This window comes from Girardinichthys multiradiatus, chromosome 10 (assembly GCF_021462225.1).
Source record: "Girardinichthys multiradiatus isolate DD_20200921_A chromosome 10, DD_fGirMul_XY1, whole genome shotgun sequence".
In the NCBI taxonomy this organism is placed as follows: domain Eukaryota; kingdom Metazoa; phylum Chordata; class Actinopteri; order Cyprinodontiformes; family Goodeidae; genus Girardinichthys; species Girardinichthys multiradiatus.
In genome coordinates this window covers 15923557-15942418 of record NC_061803.1, presented here as the reverse complement: position 1 = coordinate 15942418, position 18862 = coordinate 15923557, and the positions used below count along the sequence as shown (strand labels likewise).

At 39.1% G+C, this 18862-nt stretch overlaps 1 protein-coding gene across 1 annotated transcript in view; it reads right to left on the bottom strand.

Annotated features, from left to right (window-relative positions):
* LOC124874700 (corticotropin-releasing factor receptor 1-like) overlaps positions 1-14369 on the bottom strand; it is a 146600-nt gene extending 132231 nt beyond the window's left edge. The window contains exon 1 of the mRNA XM_047376174.1: positions 13799-14369. Coding sequence (XP_047232130.1) covers positions 13799-13828 — 30 coding nt within the window. The 5' untranslated portion in view covers positions 13829-14369. The remainder of the gene's footprint in view (positions 1-13798) is intronic.
* Between the last annotated feature and the right edge of the window lie 4493 nt (positions 14370-18862).

Sequence of the window (18862 nt, the reverse complement as noted above, 5' to 3'; positions counted from 1 at the left end):
ATGAAAAGTGTCTGAATGCCCTGAGGTCCGGCTCTACAATAAAAAAAAAATATTTTGAGAATAATGCAGAGGATAATCAGACAGCTTATACAACCACAGACTGATTCAACAGGGATAATCAGATTTCATTTGTAAAACTGCAACACTTGATTTTCTTATTCACCAACCTGGAAAAGAACAGGTTACACAGGATAACAGCAAACACACCTCCCTCAAAACATTTGAGTGTGCTACCTGCATAAAATGTAATTATGTCTGCTGATAAAAGTTAAATAAGTAATCTTATCAAAAACATTTTTACGTTTGAAATACAACATTAAAACATGTAAAAAAAACTAATGGCAGATAGTGATAAAACTACAGCAGAATATCTGCTGGCTCTCATGCAACAGAGGTGTGTTTTCGCATGTTTCTGCCATATGAGGATTTCATGAAAAAGCAGTGAAGCAAAGAGGAGGAAAAACCTTCCCAAGTGGATACGTTAAAACACTCAGAAAGCTGCCTGAAGCCAAGTATTAAAACATGCTATTGTCCATAGGAGCTGCTGATCCAAATCTTTTTCTATTGCAAGCATTTTGTGCCTCACTTCTTGCACACTTTGAGCTTATTAAGTGGTTATTTTTTTAGCTTACAGTTCCCTTCTCTTTTTTTTACTCCCTGCTTTGACTTATGTAGGGTTTGATTTCCAGAGTTAAGCATGATTGAGGTGGCGGGTCTTGTGTCTCTCATGAGTCTCTTTGATGCGCAATCCTCTTTAATAAAATCACAGTATATCTATTTTTGACTCATTTACTGCACTCAGTTTAGATCTGTTCGCAGCTGATTATTGTTTTGGCATAGCATCCTGTGACCTGCAAGTGTTGCAGAACAAGTCAGTCAGACACTTGTTAACCTCAGCATGAACAAACTGCAGAAGTGTTTGACAAAATAGCTGCAGGTTACAGGTGTGGCTCATCTGCAAAATACAATGCTCATTCCACTGTCGTCTTTCCCTGCTAATTGCAGACAAAACAAAGGTAGTTAGGATGAGAACTTTCTTTCTGTGCTCGATAATCTTTTCATTCACCAGTTTGCATCACAATTCAAACTGGTGCGTAAGTATACATCATGTCGCCGCACTAACAAACAAACATCTGTCCAAAACAAGCCAATAAAACAGAGCCAAATATCAAATGCAATTTAAAATGTTAAGCATTGTGTTCTTTTCCCCATGAACAACAAACAGAAAGAGGAAACTGTTGACAGTCTGCAAAGCTACATTGGCAAGCCTTTTTAGAGAGTCGTAATGGAAAAACCACACAAAGCGACGGCCACCCCAACATCAAAGCAGGCCCAGTTTGAATGCTCCCGCAGTATCACCACCATATCAGATAAGAGCTACACAGACATTTTAAACCCCATTGACCAGAAGCATACCAGCCTTGATGCCAGGCTGGCCCTGGTAGAGGTTCTGCACAAACAAATTCCAGGCCCTGAGGGAATCACTGGAGTACAGCCTGGAACAACTGGCTACGCTGGTGACTGAGAGTAAGATGCCAAGTGAAAATGTACTAAAATGGGATGACCCAGCTTGACAGCGACATCTATTAAGGATGTCCAAGCGGGGAGCATGCTGGACAACCTTGTTTGACCCGTCATTCCTGAGCATGACAGATTTCCTCCAGTTTAAGATACCGAGCACCACCGTAAAGTCCATAACATTCCATTGTGTGCATTGCCTGGGAGCAAAGCAGCCCAACAACCCCAGGCAAGATCCATTACAGCAAAGTTCGAACATTGTAAACACAAAGGACAAGTCAAACGCTGCGGTAGGGAACTGCATGGTACGAACTAGTGTGAACGATCAATTTTCAAAGGAGATTCTTGACTGCTGTTACACTCTTTTTCCTGGGAGGAAGATGCCCATTGCGAAGGGATTACGTGCTGGTGTCACGGTTGATGGTTTTTATGTAAATGGACAGCTGTTCTTGGATCAGGAGATTTACTCGTGGCTTTACTAACTACACCTGCTGGTAAGATTAAACAGTTAATCATTGTGATTGTGATTTTATTGCTCCTCCATAGCTTTTGCTGTGTTGGGGCCGAAGTTATGGAATAACCTGCCATTACCTATCAGACAGGCCTCCTCATTAGCTGCTTCTAAATCTTCACTTAAAACTTATCTTTTTACTATGGCTTTCTCTACCTTTTAATTTGTTATGTTTAGTTTTATTCTTATATTTATGAGTTTTATTCCTACTTGTACTGTACAGCACTTTGTTCCCTTTGATGGCTTTTAAAAGTAATTTAGGAATAAAATTGGATTGGACTGGCTGCACGGTGGCGCTGGTAGCACTGTTGCCATGCAGCAAGAAGGTCCTGGGTTCTTTCTGCATGGAGTTTGCATGTTTTCCCCGTGCATGCGTGGGCTCTCTCCGGGTACTCCGGCTTCCTCCCACAGTCCAAACACTTGACTGTTAGGTTAATTGGTCTCTCTAAACTGCCCTTAGGTGCGACTGAGTGTGTGCATGGTTGTTTGTCCTGTGCGTGTCTATGTTGCCCTGCGATGGACTGGCAACCTGTCCAGGAGGTACCCCGCCTCCCACCATTGACTGCTGGAGATAGGCACCAGCTTCCCCACAACCCACTATAGAAGAAGAAGCGGTAGAAAATGACTGACTGACTGACAATCTTACACACTAATATTTAGGGGTATAGATCACATCTAGATCACGACTGGATTAATGTGTCGTTTTCTTTTCTTTCTCTTCTTCACAGACACACACAATCTCTCCCCCTTTCTCTGTCATACATGCACACACACACACACACACACACACACACACACACACACACACACACACAGGAAGAGACAATACAAATTTATTTTGTACCTTACACTTAGTCATTGGAATGCAATCCGATTTGTCACATGGAATGTACATGGAATTGGAAATAATATTAAAAAGTATAACAATAGATCAACTAGAAAAACTTGAAGCAGCTGGTGTCTTACTTCAGGAAACCCACATATACAAATCTGGCCTAGATGCACTAAGTACACCAGAATTTCATTATAATTTTTTTTTGTTTGCTAACTATAATCCCAAACAGAGAAGGGTAGCTACTTTAATTAATTAAAGAATACAGTTTACATGCAAAGACACATCTCATCCAGAAGGGAGTGGTAATTATTAACATAACATAACATAACCATAAACAACAAAGACCTGTATCACGAATGCATATGGTCCTAATATGGTTGACTCCCCTATGCTGCAGCCTTCCAGGGTCGTTTCCACCTGTCCTTTGCTACTCTTGTGTGTTGCAATCCTTCTACCGTTGTCATCGTTCTAACAACTGTGCAACTCTAAGTGACCAACTCACTCACACCCGCTCAACACAAACACTTCTTTCTACACAAACAATCACCCACACGCATATCCACACCCACCCACCGACACAGATAATCCAAATGGTTCAAGGTCATTCACATACAAGTTACCATTATACTATTAAATCAACATGGCCTGCCTACTTTGATGCTGGATCCAGTCTTGATTTAATAAAGGTAATCACGCAATTACGATTTCATCTTCAGATATCCTTTTTGTCAAGCACAATTTCAAGGAGAAAAACACGTTTTTAGGTGTCTCTTTAACAAGTCTTTTTGACGACATGCAAGACCTCTCACTCTGAGATGCTCCATTAGGCCCAAGTACTTCAACTGGTGTCTGATCAATGCTTCATTAAACTGTCCTGTGATTGCATGAGAGAGATAATAATATATCTATGTTGTTTCCATTAACCTTCACTGCCTTTTCTGAACTGATGTGCCTGGCTGCTTGGACTAATTACACTTAAGACAGTGCATATACCAGTCCTCTTTACCCATGAGCAGCTCTGTGAGCTTCTGCAGGCTGTTTTTAAACTGGGTCACTACTTCCAGACACAACCAAAGGGTCATGTTAAACCAGCAGCTCATTTGGCAGATACAGTTAGCAGTCAGATTACAGCTAATACAACTCTTTTTAAAAGATTTTGTTTTGCCAGTCAGAACTTTACAAGATGAGTGTATGTATGAATGTATTTCTCCAATCTTCAAGGGATAGAAATCATACATACAGGCTCAATTATACGCTCAGTCCTCATTACCAGTGTAAATTTCCTTTAGCAAACTGTAGAAAAACCATATGCTTTCTGTAGCCACCACCAAGCTCCTGTAGCCAAGCTACTGAAACAATTCTGGTTGAATATTTGATCACTCTTCTAACCAGAATTAGCATAGTTCACTTATGTTTTTTATCTAATCTGATGTCAGGGTCACACAAAAAGCTTAATGTTATCCTACTTTATCCATTCAAGAGCCAATCCTGATAAGTGTTTCGGATCAGTGTCTTGTTGGAACATGCAAAAATATAATTAACGTGAAGTTCTTCAATTTGGAGGTAGTTTTCTGTCCTAATTATTCCACCCAGGGACACTAATGCCCTTTGTCCACGGGCTCTGCTTAGCACAGCTCAACTCCACTCAGCCCATTTTGCGAGCATTTCCATTACTGTTTTTTTCTGGCCCAGTACCTCCTTTCTTGGTCCCTGCTCAGGAGCAGGTACGTCGGGGGTGAAAAAGGACTACATGTACCGTGAACGGACTGCTGTTCACTGATTTTACTATTAACAAATTATAAACCATGCCCGAAGGCTGAAAGAAAAGAAAAAGGACTCCAGAATTACACGCAGGCAGTATTTAATAACATCCTAAACCATCAGCTCACACATAAAATCAGTTGTTTAGACGCACAAACATTTCCCCCAAAACACACAAATTTATTGACATTTCATGAGTCACGAAAAGTCCCAATACCATGTGCCACCAGAGGGTCTAGAAAAGTAAAAAAAATCCACAAAGCAAAAAAAGATTTACATAGCCAGTATTAGTTTTTCCCCACAGTGTACATGCATCAGAATACAATATATCCATCAGGCTTTTACTGGTCAATACAATGTCCAGTTTTCTTTCAGCTCTGATCTTGAATTTTCAGACTTTTGACTCTGTTGAGCCATCCATTGCCCTAGCTCTCATCAGTAATGCCTTTATGCGATTCTTTTTAAATAAAATTGGTTATGTAAAAACAAAATCATTGGCATACTCCCAAACATGATAACTTCATCTGCACCAAATGAGACAACATTGGAAATAATTGTAGAACCTGATTTGTTTGGACTGTTTTGATCCTGTGGAGCTTCCTGACTTATCAAAATATTAGCTTCATCTAAAACTTTCATTTGTATGTTAGACCCAATTCCAAACAAATTATTTAAGGAAGTGTTCCCTCTGATTACCAGCGCCATTTTAGATATGATTAATCTATCTTTAGTAAATGAATATGTACCACGGGCCTTTAAGGTAGCTGTTATTAAACCTTTACTTAAGAAGCCCTTGATTGATCAAGATGACTTAATAAATTACAGACCTATATTCAACCTTCCGTTTTTATCTAAAATTCCTAAGAAAATAGTTGCTAATCAAGTGTATGAACATTTACACAGCATTGATCTGTTTGAAGAGTTTCAGTCAGGTTTCAGTTTTCAACATAACACTGAAACAGCTCTGCTGAAAGTCACTAATGATATTCTTACGGCCTCAGATAATGGACTTGTGTCTGTACTTGTCTTCTTAGATCTCAGTGCTGCATTTGATACAGTCGATCACAATATTCTCTTAGAAAGGCTGGAACATGCTGTAGGGATCAATGGAACAGCACTAGGCTGGTTTAAATCTTATTTGTCAGATTCCAGTTTGTTCAAGTAAATAATAAATCATTTTCAAACTCCAGGGTTAATTGTGGAGTACCACAAGGTTCAGTGCTTTGGCCAATTCTCTTCACTATATATATGCTTTCAATAGGTAAAATTATCAGACAGCATGGGATACATTTTCACTGTTATACTGATGATACTCAGCTTTATTTATCCATAAATCCTGATGAATCCAACCAGTTAGATCAACTACAAGCATGTCTTGAAGACATAAAAACTTGTGTGACTTAAAATTTTCTGCTTCTAAAATCAGCCAAGACAGACGTTGTCGTCTTTGGACCGGAGAAAAAACAAACTGATTACTCAATCAATGTGGAAGGCATTAAATTCACCTCTGGTAATAATAGAAAAAAACTTTGGTGTTATTTTTCACCAGGACCTGTGATTTAAATCCCATATTAAACAGATTTCTGGGATTTCCTTTTTTCACCTCCGGAACATTGCCAATATTAGAAATATCCTATTCAGAAGTGATGCTGAAAAACTAGTCCATGCATTTGTTACTTCAAGGCTGGATTATTGTACTTCTGTACTATCAGGATGTCTACAAAATGCAGTTAAAAGCCTTCAGCTGATCCAAAATGCTACAGCAAGAGTTCTGATGAAAATTAAAAGAGAAATCATATTTCTCCTATTTTAGCTTCCCTTTTTCCCTGTTCCCCCTTGTTCCATATATTCCTAACAGAGCACTTCGTTCTCAGACTGCAGGTTTACTGCTGGTTCCTAGAGTCTCTAGAAGTAGACTGGGAGGCAGATAGTTATCAGGCTCCTCTCCTGTGGAACCAGCAGCCAGTTTTAGTTCGTGAGGCAGACACCCTGTCTACTTTTAAGGCTAGGCTTAAAACTTTCCTTTTTGGTAAAGCTTATAGTTAGAGTGGCTTAGGTTATCTTGAGCTATCTCTGTAGTTATGCTGCTATAGGCTTAGGCTGCTGGAGGACATAATGACGACTTTCACTCTCTATGCTACATTATCATACTCCTCTCCAATTTTATGTTATTTGCAGTTATTTCAGCTTTTAACTGTTCACTCTGTTTTTTCTCTTTCTAGAAGCTACAACTGGCCTGACTCTGTTAAGCTGTGACACCTTCCCGGAGAGGGACATTGGCCAAGCTTCTGCTGCCAACAACTTCATGCTCACCTTGTACCAATGATACACTTGGCTCCGTCTTTCAGTATTTAACCCCGTCTCTCCTAGACATAGCTACTGGCTGAGCTTCTACTGTGACTAACTGTGTGTGCTCTCTTTCATACTCTAGACTTGAAAACTGGCTCAGAGTTCATCTTCTTAACTGTCTTTCCCTCCTAGATTAAGCCATTAAAGGAGCTACACCCATTAACGTTTTACTTTTCTTTCCCATAGAAAGTACTGCTAGATCAGTGCCTTTGTGTTCTTTTTGTGTCTCTGCTCTGTTCTTTCAAACTCGCAGTCGATTGTGGCAGATATCCGTTCACACTGAACCTAGTTCTGCTGGAGGTTTCTTCCTGTTAAAAGGGAGTTTTCCTCTCCACTGTCGCTACATGCATGCTCAGTATGAGGGATTGCTGCAAAGTCAACGCCAGTGACTGTCCACTGTCTCTACATGCTGATCCAGCTGCTACGAGTCACTGACTTGATACAATCTGCTGGGTTTCCTCAGATAGAAAAACTTTTTAACCAATTTGAATAATAAACTGAATCTGACTGCACTGTTTTCTAATTAGTCGTAATTGGAATGTATATTTAATTCAATTCAAAAATACTTTATTTCTTGACAAGGGAAATTATTTGTTGTTGTAGCTAATTTTATACAGGCTTCTTTAAAAAGCTGTTGTAGATGCTGATGGCTGTGGGCAGGAAGGATCTCCTGTAGTGGTCTGTCTTACAGCAGATCTGAAGAAGCTTCGGACTGAAGACACTCTGTTGTACAACAGTCTGATGAAGAGGATGCTCAGGGTTCTCCATAATGTGCTTCATTTTATGAAGAATCCTTCTTTGAACAATGATCTCCAAACGTTCCAGAGGAGTCCCCAGAACAGAACCAGCCTTTTTTATCAGCTTGTTGAGCTTTATTAAGTCCCTGGCTCTGCTTACCCAGCAGATGATGGCAGAAAAGATCACACTTTCCACAACAGACTTAAAGAAGATATGCAGCATCTTGCAGCAAACACCAAAGGACCTAAGCTTCCTCAAGAAGTACAGTCTGCTCTGTCCCTTCTTGTAGATGGCTTCACAGTTGCATCTCCACTCTAGTCTGTTGTCCAGGTGAACACCAAGGTATTTATACTCCTCCACCACCTCCACGTCTTCTCCCATGATAGAAATACAATCATCTCCTTTGTTTTAGTCACGTTCAAAATGAGATGATTGGTTTCCACACCATGCCACAAAGCGGTCCACCACCTTCCTGTACTCAGCTTCTTGTCCATCTCTGGTCCACCCTACGACTGCAGAATCATCCGAGTATTTCTGCAGATGACAGGAATCTGTCTTGTACTGGAAGTCTGAGGTGTACAGAGTGAAAAGGAATGGTGAGAGTACAGTCCCCTGTGGTGCTCCTGTGCTGCTGACTACCTGGTTAGACTCACAACCCTTCATTCTCACAAACTGTGGTGTGTTTGTCAGGTAGTCTTTGATCCAGGAGATTGTTGAGGCCTCCACCTGAGTCTTCTGGAGTTTCTGACAAACCAAATTAGGTTGAATTTTGTTAAACGCACTGGAGAAATAAAAAAAAAAACATTATCCTCACTTGTATACACTGTGCGATTTTGGGCCGTCACAGACAAAAGATGAGGATTGTAGGAAAATTGTAGAGAATGCTACAATTTAGAGCCAATGGTCCTGGCTCTCAATCTTACGTCGCACTGTGAGACAGGTTAAGGTTGGCTGTTGTTAGCATCTTGCGACCAAAAATACCCAACAATAAATATCTAACAATATCAGATATTTAGAATGACCATCTAACAGTGTGACAGCTGTTATGACCTATGTCTACTAATCTGCCAATAGAATTGCAGCAGGAAATGATGCAATGGTCAATTGGTCAACCAGCATCCCAAGTTGAACTCTTGAACCAGTTCCGTTTTCATAAAACGTTTCTGCTTACAACTCCTGTTTGCATTTTGGTCCTGCAAGAAACCACCACTCCATAACACTGAGTGGTCAAGTCTTGACTGTCAAGACAATGTTTCACGATTCCCCGATTGAGTTAAGAATGCATAAGAATGCCTAGGAATCAATTAGAAATCGGTTACGATACCTAAGAATTACCTAGGAATTTGTTAACAATTTAGTGAGGTTTCTTTGGATTCGGGAGTTCAGCTCAAAACTTTTGACATGAATTCCAGATGACTCAAAAATTGCAAGAACTGATTAAGGATAAAATTCGAATTAGTTACAAATTCAGGAATTTATTACAGTTCACCTCAGAATGTTATTTGTGGGCTATGTGGAATTCAGGCTTTATATATGCATATCAGATCCTCACCAGTCATGTAAACAAAACAATGACCCCAAGTTACTCAGGATTCAATATGGTATGACGTCAACATAATGTTCTTGATACAAGTGTCCCTGGTTACAAAGTGACTTGTCTCAAATGATCAAACTCAAAGGGATTGTCTTTCTTTTTGTACAAAGAACACCAATAGGTGTGGCACCTCTGGTATGATATTATATCCTGTCTTCTTGTATAGAAAGAGCACTTCACGAATACCAAAAATAAAAACACGTTTGTGACACTTGTATACTTTCATGTGTATACTTTTTTTTATTGCAGGGCATTAGTATTTTTGTTTTCATATTGAGTTAAATAGTTCTTCTTATTCCCAGCATTTCATTGAATTGACTGTGTGTCTACCTGTATATGACAAACAAACCAATACAATACTTCTCAAATAAGGGTTTAAAATATGAAAGAGTTTGGGCTAAAACTCACAATGAACCTGAACAAATTAGCTGAGTAAAATTAGTTAATGCTTTGATTTGCTAATCCACAATTAATGCAACAAAATGCAATAAAAATGTCTATCAAGCCCGTTTTTAGTTTTAACTATATTTTTAGGTTTTTTAAGTAAAATATGAATGTCTTTATTATTTGTTATACAACATTTTGATCTCATTGAAAGCTTCACATCTTTATGATGATTAGCTGTTTTGTGACCTTTACAGACATGTGGTATGTGTGTCTGTTTGTGAGTGAGGGGCCTTAAATCATCAGAGAAGGGTACACAAATAGAAAGCAGGGAAGGGATTGTACAGAAGATTCTTGACTATTTTTAGTGCAGCAACTCTCCTCTCACAAATAGAAGGAGGTGCATGAAGAAGTTCACATCAGCTGGATCGGACGTTTGCAAGGCTTACCTGGGCAGTAGTTCAGGTGCCTGAGGTTTTAAAATAGCTTTTCCTTTAAGAAGAAATTGATGATTTGCAAACAGCATTTTATGCAGCTGAAACCCCATATTTTACTGTATAAAAATAAACATATTTTTCTCCTGTCAGTTAGCATTACCAAAATTAATTCTATTTGCAAAATGTGACAATAATGAGAGGTAATATTTTGGAGATCTTTTAATTACTTTCCTTTAGTCAAAAATATAACTCATTTAAATAATATATGCCTTTAAACAATTTGGCAGAGCCCAGATGATGATACCATGGTTTTTGAAAGCTTTGGATAGGTTAATTCACAACAACTGATTTAATTGGAGGCTAACGTGAATGTATTTAAAGGCAACTCCTCAAGCATGCTGCTTTCTTGTGTGACATTGTGTCCCTGAAGGTCCCACATTCATTCTAACAATTATACACAAGTACACAGCTGGGAATGTCCAGCAATCCACCATTTAGTAGGGATACGGGTTCTGTCTCCCAGAGAAGAACATGTTATGGAATGAAATATGCGAATCAACCCCTGAACAAAAGCAAAAGACCGTGTGAAGATGCTGGCTGAAGCTGGTGAGAGAGTATTATTATCCACAATGAATAGAGTCCTGTAAAAAACATGGACTGAAAGGGCGCTCAGAGAGGATGAAGCCATTACTCCAGAAGTAACATAAAAAGGCAGAATGCAGTTTGCAAATATAATCTGGGACAAGTACCTTAATTTTTGGAGACATGTCCTGTGGTCTTATGACATTAAACGTAAAGGTTTGGCCATAATGACTAGAATTACATTTGTGGGAGAAAATTAGATACTTTTTATATTTTTTTGCTGGAAGGATTCTTGGTTTATGATGAACTTTCTAGAAAGGACAAATAGTTAACTATTATTTTTTTTAAAAGATCACTGGGACAAGGCTTATATTTTGTCCAAGAGTCTGACATTCATGTGTACTTAACTATTTATAAGGCCAAAAAAAGCCTAATTTACAGAAATGCCAGGCTGCTGTAAAGTACGGGTTGAATACTTGGTTGAGATTTATTTAGCATGAATTAATAAATCAATGCAACGTGGCATAGAGTCAATGAGTCTGTGACTGCTCTGCTATAATAAGGAAGCCAGGTTGCTTTAAGGGGGCCTTCAGCTTGTCTGCATTGATGGCTCTGGTGTCTCATCTTCCTCTTGACAGTACTCTGGATTTTCTGTGGGATCTAAGTCAGGCCAGTTTTCTGGCTAGTCAAGCACAGAAACACCATGGTCATTAAAGCAGGTATTGTTACTTTTAGCAGTGTGGGCTGGTGCCAAGTCCTGCTGGAAAATAAAATCAGCATCTTCATAAGGTTTGTCAGCAGAGAGAACCATAAAGGGATCTAAAACTTCCTGGTAGATGACTGCACTGACTCTGAACTTGATAAAACACAGTGGACCAACACCAGGAGACGACACATGCTCCCCAAAACATTGCTAAATGTGGAAACTTCAAGAAACGTTTTTCTAACACTATTCAATCTTCCCCCAGACTCTAGGACCAAATGAAATGTGAAGATGTTGTCTTTGGTTCAGCGGTGGCTTAACACAAAAAATATTGTAGCCCCTGCCCTGCAAACACTTGTTTGTGGTGACTTTTGAAACACTGACCTTTGCTTCACAATCCTCTCAAGGGTGTGATAACCTCTGTTGTGCATGTTATCGTACCACACTTTTTCCTTCCACTCAACTTACCATTAATATACTTAGATACAGCACTGCAAATAGCCTGCTTCTTTCGCAATGACATTTGTTGATTTACCCGCCTATGTGAGAATGTCAATAACAGCACCCATGAATGTGTTGGCCATAACTTAGTATTCAAGCATTAAACATGCTTTTAAAATTTGGTTTTACTTAATATTCTAATTTTCTGATAAACTGGATTTTAGGTTTTTACTAACTGTAAGCCACAATCGTCACAATTACCAGCGTAAAAGCTTAAAATATTTGACTGTGTGTAATGATTCTATAATTCTTATATAATATTTGAAATAACTGAGTTGCACCTTTTTGCTAAGAGAAACTTGTGGTTTGGTAGGGCACTAAAAACAACTCTAGACCAGAAGCCCGCATCCCAGCTTCCCACATCCACCTAATTCCGACCTTGCACCTCAGGCGTCTCCAACATCAGTATTTCTCTTATATGAGGTCAACACATCACGTGTCCTTATTGTTACCTCTGCAGGCTTCGTTTAGGAGCAAAACGTGGTTATATCAGATAACTCGTTTCAAGGGCGCACTGTCAGAGAGGAGAGAAATGTGAATGAAATATAGAGGTGTGCACTTGCCAGATTTGTATTTCTCAGCATCATCGTCTGATACCGAATCACGCCTCTTGGGATGGTTTATGATCCGAAAATCCAAGTTCAAGTTTCAATGTTTTCAAGTAAACTCTGCCTCGGCGCTTTAATGGAAACTGTGCCTCGTTTAGGACATAAAAATGGCCAAACTTTGTCAGAAATGTCTGGGTTTTATGGGAGTAAAATAGTCTCATTAGAATCAGAAATTTTTTAGACACTGAATTTATAACACTGAATTTTTATCCTGTGCAATTATGTATGTAAATTTTTTTTGTGTACTTAAAATTTGCCAGCAAAAATTCACCTGCAGAAATTCGCCTGCAAAAATTCACCTGCAATTGTGTTGACCTTCTCGTGACTCAAGCCAAAGCAATTAGCACTCGATCGAGTCGAGTGTCTTATAGCCAATCAGATTACGCTTATTTGATCAGGTGACACACCATTGCCTTGGGCAGAGGCGAGCCTCTTAACAGTTTGCTGGATAGTGGCTTAATGAAGATCATTTTCTGCCAAAAATATATTATTACAAAACCCCAGGTAATTAATACCCATTTGAATCTCATCACTGATCTTCATTAAGCCACTATCCAGCAAACTGTTAAGAGACTCCCCTCTGCCCAAGGCAATTGTGTGTCACGTGATCAAATAAGCGTAATCTGATTGGCTAAAAGACACTCGACTCGATCGAGTGCTGATTGCTTTGGCTTGAGTCACCAGAAAGTCAACTCATTTGCAGGCGAAATTTCTGCAGGTGAATTTTTGCAGGCGAATTTCTGCAGGTGAATTTTTGCAGGCGAATTTCTGCAGGCGAATTTCTGCAGGTGAATTTTTGCAGGCGAATTTCTGCAGGTGAATTTTTGCAGGCGAATTTCTGCAGGCGAATTTCTGCAGGCGAATTTTTGCAGGCGAATTTTTGCTGGTGAATTTCTGCAGGTGAATTTTTGCAGGCGAATTTCTGCAGGTGAATTTCTGCAGGTGAATTTTTGCAGGCGAATTTCTGCAGGTGAATTTTTGCTGGCAAATTTTAAGTACAAAAAAATCACACATAATTGCACAGGATAAAATGTCAGTGTCTGAAAAATATGATTCTAATGAGACTATTTTACTTCCATAAACCCCCATCTCCGAGTATTGTAAGGGTTTTCCTTGACATTATGGTGACAATTCCCTGACATGTTGGTGGGAACTTTCAATCGCTTTGCATCATGATTAAACTCACCAGCAGTTCATCAGGACGGGCGAGTTTTAATTAAACACCCAAAAGCAGTGAAATTAAATGTAAGCGCACAATTTAAATAAACAAAACTTACCTGAAGCAGATAAAAGTATTTGGGCCGCATCTCCAGATCTTTTTACCTAATTTTCATGTGGCCATAAATGTCTTCTTATCACTTCATAAAAAAAGAAAACCTTTATCCACCTCTGGGCTCTTGGTCGCACTCCTTTGAGTTCAATTTGGCAAAAGAAATTCGCAGCAACACATTTATTTGATTTATTGGAGTGCCAAAGACGCGTCGTGGCTGGAAATCAAAAAGAAAATACGCGAAGGCGGCGCAAATCGCGTCTTCAAAAAAATTATTTCTGCAGAGATTATATCCAGTTTATCATCCGCGGCACATGAGCGGGAATATTTCAAATGCTCAGATTGAAAACGGATAAAAACAGCATAGCCCTGGTTGTTTCCTTTTTCTAATAAAGTAGGATCCAGTTTGGTAAGACGCGCTCCACCAGAAAAACCGTTCAGCCTTAACCCGACTCCAACTCTACCTACACGGATGTTTTATTCCGTAGGTCACCAAATTGAAAGGACCATGCCGTCACCTCCACTAAGCTTCACACCCAGCCCCTGACTACTGCGTGGAGCCGCCGCGCCGCTGCTGCATCTGCTCCTCGACGCGCCGCCCACGTTGTGTCACTTTGTGTGGAGTGGCTCTATCCGGAGAGGAAACGCTGGATTCCTCCGCTGCTCCTAATCTTTAATCCATCTGCAACCCCGACTCCGCTGCGAGGAATAAAAACTAAGAATCTGAGCTAATTTCTGAAGGGAAATAACCCCTGGTTTAATTTAAAATAAGCGATTAACCTGCTAGGGGTCTGTTTAAAAGAAAAAAAAATGTAAACTGTGTCCCAGAGTTTATCTAAAAGAGCCCAGTTAACAGATTTGGCTGTGAGTTTAGATGGACAGATGGTCCGGATTTTCAGTAGAGTTAAGAGGAATCCCCCGGGATCTTTTTAAAGGAAGTCCAACAGATATCCCAAATGAATCTAAACTCTGCCGGTTCAGAGCACATAAAAAGCGCATACAATTAAAAAATGTGTCCCGATTACATTTTTGTTATAAGTGTGTCCTGATTTAATTTTAATCAGTGTCATAACATAAAAAATAAAAATAAAGAACTTGTTGTGTTGGCCGGTAGAGGGCAACAGAAGTAACCTACACCTCACATTTGAGTAGAATAAATGCTACCAAAAATTCACTCGTGTGAAGCAGATTTTTAGGAAAATGTTTGGATATCAACTTAAATGTCATTTTTTGTTCAGTAGAACAGAATACAATAAAATCGTTGATGAATATTTATAGGTGGATAATCTATCTTTGGCTCACTAATTACATAATACAATAGGGAAATTAAAGCAAGACCTAAAATCACAGTAAAAACATTTAAAACAATGTTTACATCTTTTTATGTATTTATTAAAAGCAAAACTTGTGAGATCAGCAAGGAAAAGAAGATGGCACAAGCACAACTGCCCAATGGTTTTGAATCAGAAAAAGTGGGGAAAAAATCTTTATAGAGAAATTTGCCAAGTCAAATTTAAAGGTTTTAGATCTTCAAATTTGAAATCCAGTTTTCAAATCATGATTTTGTTTATTAATGGAAAAAGTTAACCATTCCAACCTGGCCTTATTTGAAAAATATAAAGTCATAATAACAGGAACTAAAAAAGAGCACAGCATGACTGGCCTGATGCTACCCTCCAAAGAAGGTTTAAGGCTGTGGGGAAATTGAGCCAATATTATGATTTACATCAAAGGGATAGTTCAAATTGTATTACATGGGTTTCTGCGACAAACCTACGAGTAGTTAACATCCTACCTGCTGTAGAAGACTGCTTAAACTGTGTTTAGATGTAACACATAATAGTTTTAAAGTAAAGAACTTGAAGAGCTAAAAATTCACGCCAGATCACTCAGACCACACAAATCTGCTCTTCTCTTAGTTAAGTAATTACAGCTAATATAACTAATAATGCAAAAGGCTTAAAAAATCAGTTTGTTTGTAGCAAGTAAATGTGGTAAAACAAGAAATGTAATCTTTTGACAGACACAAAATGCCATTTTTCTTCTCCTGCATGGAGATTATATGTGTTTCTATAAGATAAAGGTTCTTCATCCTAAATCAGGTAAAACTGCAAAAGATTTTGGATTATGTCAGACTGTCTGTTTTTAAAACAAATAATAATGTCTTAAAACATATACATTTTCATACGGGGAAACAGTGTGAAAAGCATGAGTTTATCTGGGCCAGACTTAGTAAGGACTTACAGGGACAGTTGTGTGGGGCTCCAGGATACTTATTTTGAAGTATTGAAAGTGCATGCTTAAATCACTGTTAAGTGTTTTTATTCATTGGATTTCTGATTATATTACCAATAAACTGTTAACAATTAAAAATGATGATGTCACAGCCCCACCTTCTCCCTCAATCCAACATGTTACATTTAACGACAGAAAGCTTTACATGCATTTTCCATACTCTCTTTATTGTTTTGTTTAGCATATTAAAGTGCATAACATAACCACACACAGCACAATGGAAAAGTCCACTTACAGGTTTCTTTTTGGTGTCTTTTTTTGCTTATTTCTAACATTTGAATGTTAAAAATCAGTCAGTCAGTCATTTTCTACCGCTTATTCCATAGTGGGACACGGGGGAGCTGGTGCCTTTCTTCAGCAGCCTATGGGCGAGAGGCAGGGTACACCCTGGACAGGTGTTGAAAATCAAACTAATTTTAATTTCAGGCAAAGATAACTTGAATAAAAATACCAAGGCTTTTGCAGTGAGACTTTTAAATCACTGTGGAGGATATTGGGCCCACCGTCCTTCAAGAATTGGTTTAATTCAGCCACATTGGATGGTTTTCGAGTATGAATGGTCTGTTTGGGTTATGCCATGACATTTAACTCAGCATCTCATAACAGTCTCTTTCTCATATTGAATCATGAACACTGAGATTAACTAGCAGGTGAGGACTGCAGTGCTTTAGACGTTCTAGATACCTTTGGGACCTCCTGGATTAGTCGTCGATGCGCTCTTGAAGTAACTTTGGTATTTCTGGGAATATTCATCACTCTTTCATATTTTCTTAATTTGTGGATTATGTCACTCTCTGCGATTGACTAGATTCCCAAACTCTTACAAATTGATTTGTTTCTCATCTGTAGTTGAATCTCTTTAGATAGGAATTATATTTGCTTCTTCAGACATTGTAGCTTGCTTCATGTTGTCAGACAGGTTCTATTATGTGATCTGAAACATTCAAGTGTGAAATGAAAAACAAAATGTTTTAAAGGGCAATTATATTGTCAGCACTACCAGCCTGCTATAATCTAACATTTTGGTTGATTTTATTTTTTAAAAGGATGAAAGAAAACATATTTCTTGAAATGTTTCCATGTTTATGAGAAACTTTTTAGAAGGGAAAAAGTACAAAAATCATTTCAGCAGAACACTTTTCAGGAGAAGAATGTCATGCCACGGAGCTGAGCACAGGTTTGTGTTGTGTGTGTGTGTGTGTGGTTTCTCTCTCACCTCATCCTGCAGAGTGCGACAAGCTGGTGCAGCCACACAGCTGAAGATCATCAGGGCTAATCAAGAGTAGCTTTTTAAGCAGCAGGAACCGTGAAGGAGGCGTCAGATTGTTAACTCACCTGAGTGGTAATCAGACCAGCAGACTAAGCTCTGGCTCTGGCTCTCATTCTCTGTGACCTTGTTTCTTACATTTACACATTTTTCTCACATTCACACTCCCCTCTGTAAAGTGGAAAGGGACTCTGAAGACCCAGACCTGGTTTCTCTTCGTCCATGTTCCGAGCCCCAGTTCGCATTTGGCGAAGACACTTCACTGTGCTTCCCCAATCGAAAGGCTCCTTCAGCTTCCTGGAACCTGCAAACCCAAAGAAGGCACTAACCTTTCCTCTGGATCATCTGCTTGCAAGACTCCTGCCTGTCCACGCTCCAACTTCACATACACCATCTGGAAGGAAACCCAAAGGAAAAATCACCACCTCACCACAGCCTCACTTGTCAAACTCGTTCTACGTGTCATTACTCAGCTTCCCCTGGAAACTCCACTTCTTCCTAACAGTAAGACCTGTCCTACAAACACTTCACATTACCTCCAGCCATCTGTACTCACTTACCGCTCTTCCTCAGTGCACCAACCAGCAGAACCCGGATTCCCTGACGACTCCGTTGCATTTTCCTGTTTATCAATGACCCAGTTTAATTGAACTCTGCCTCTGTAAGTGTTGCTCACACTAGAGTCTCCTGGTTTGCCACTATGACAGAACACTTAGAAAATTTGAATTCAGTGCGCACTTGAGGATCTATTGTGATTTGCATTTGTTAAAAAAAAAACCAACCAAAAAAAAAAACCTGTGTAGGTAGGAAACCAAAACTGTCTCTATCTCCGGGGGCCTACATTTTTCTAAATCCTGTGCTGGAGTTAACACCGCACAAGTCAACCCCAAAATGCATAAAATGCCTTTAAAAAAGCATACCCAAATTAGATGCTGATCATAAACCCTTTGGACTATGCAATTGCTAGGTGTCCATAATGGTGTAGTATTGAATTTTGTTGCCCCTAGAAAAAGTCATATGGCCTTGTATTAAAACTAAGCAAAGAAGTCCCACACATGGGTCACTGCCAGGTAAGAGATTAATAGAAGGAAATAACTGGCTGCCTCAAACATCTGTATATATTAAACTGGTTAGAGCTCGTGTCATGGCAGCTCCAAGGAAGGAGCAATTTGTATGTCCTTGTGCATGAAAAAAATAGAGCTGTACAATTCAAGACAAACTAGATCTTTCTCTGAAATCTTCAACTTCTTAGGGCTTGTGTCAGATTTGGAAACCCGTTTGGTAATACGTTGGTTCTGGAGATCTCAGTAATTTGGGAACAGGGCTATGCTACCCTGACATTTTATCCTTGCAAACAGAATAAAGCACATTAAAGTATCATTACATTTAAAATAAAACTATAAAATGAGAAAAACCTAAGAGAAAATTTTTTAGCAACAAGTCTTCTATAGAAATTATAGAAGGTTACTGTATTTGTAACTTCAATTATTGCGAACCTGAACAGGTACA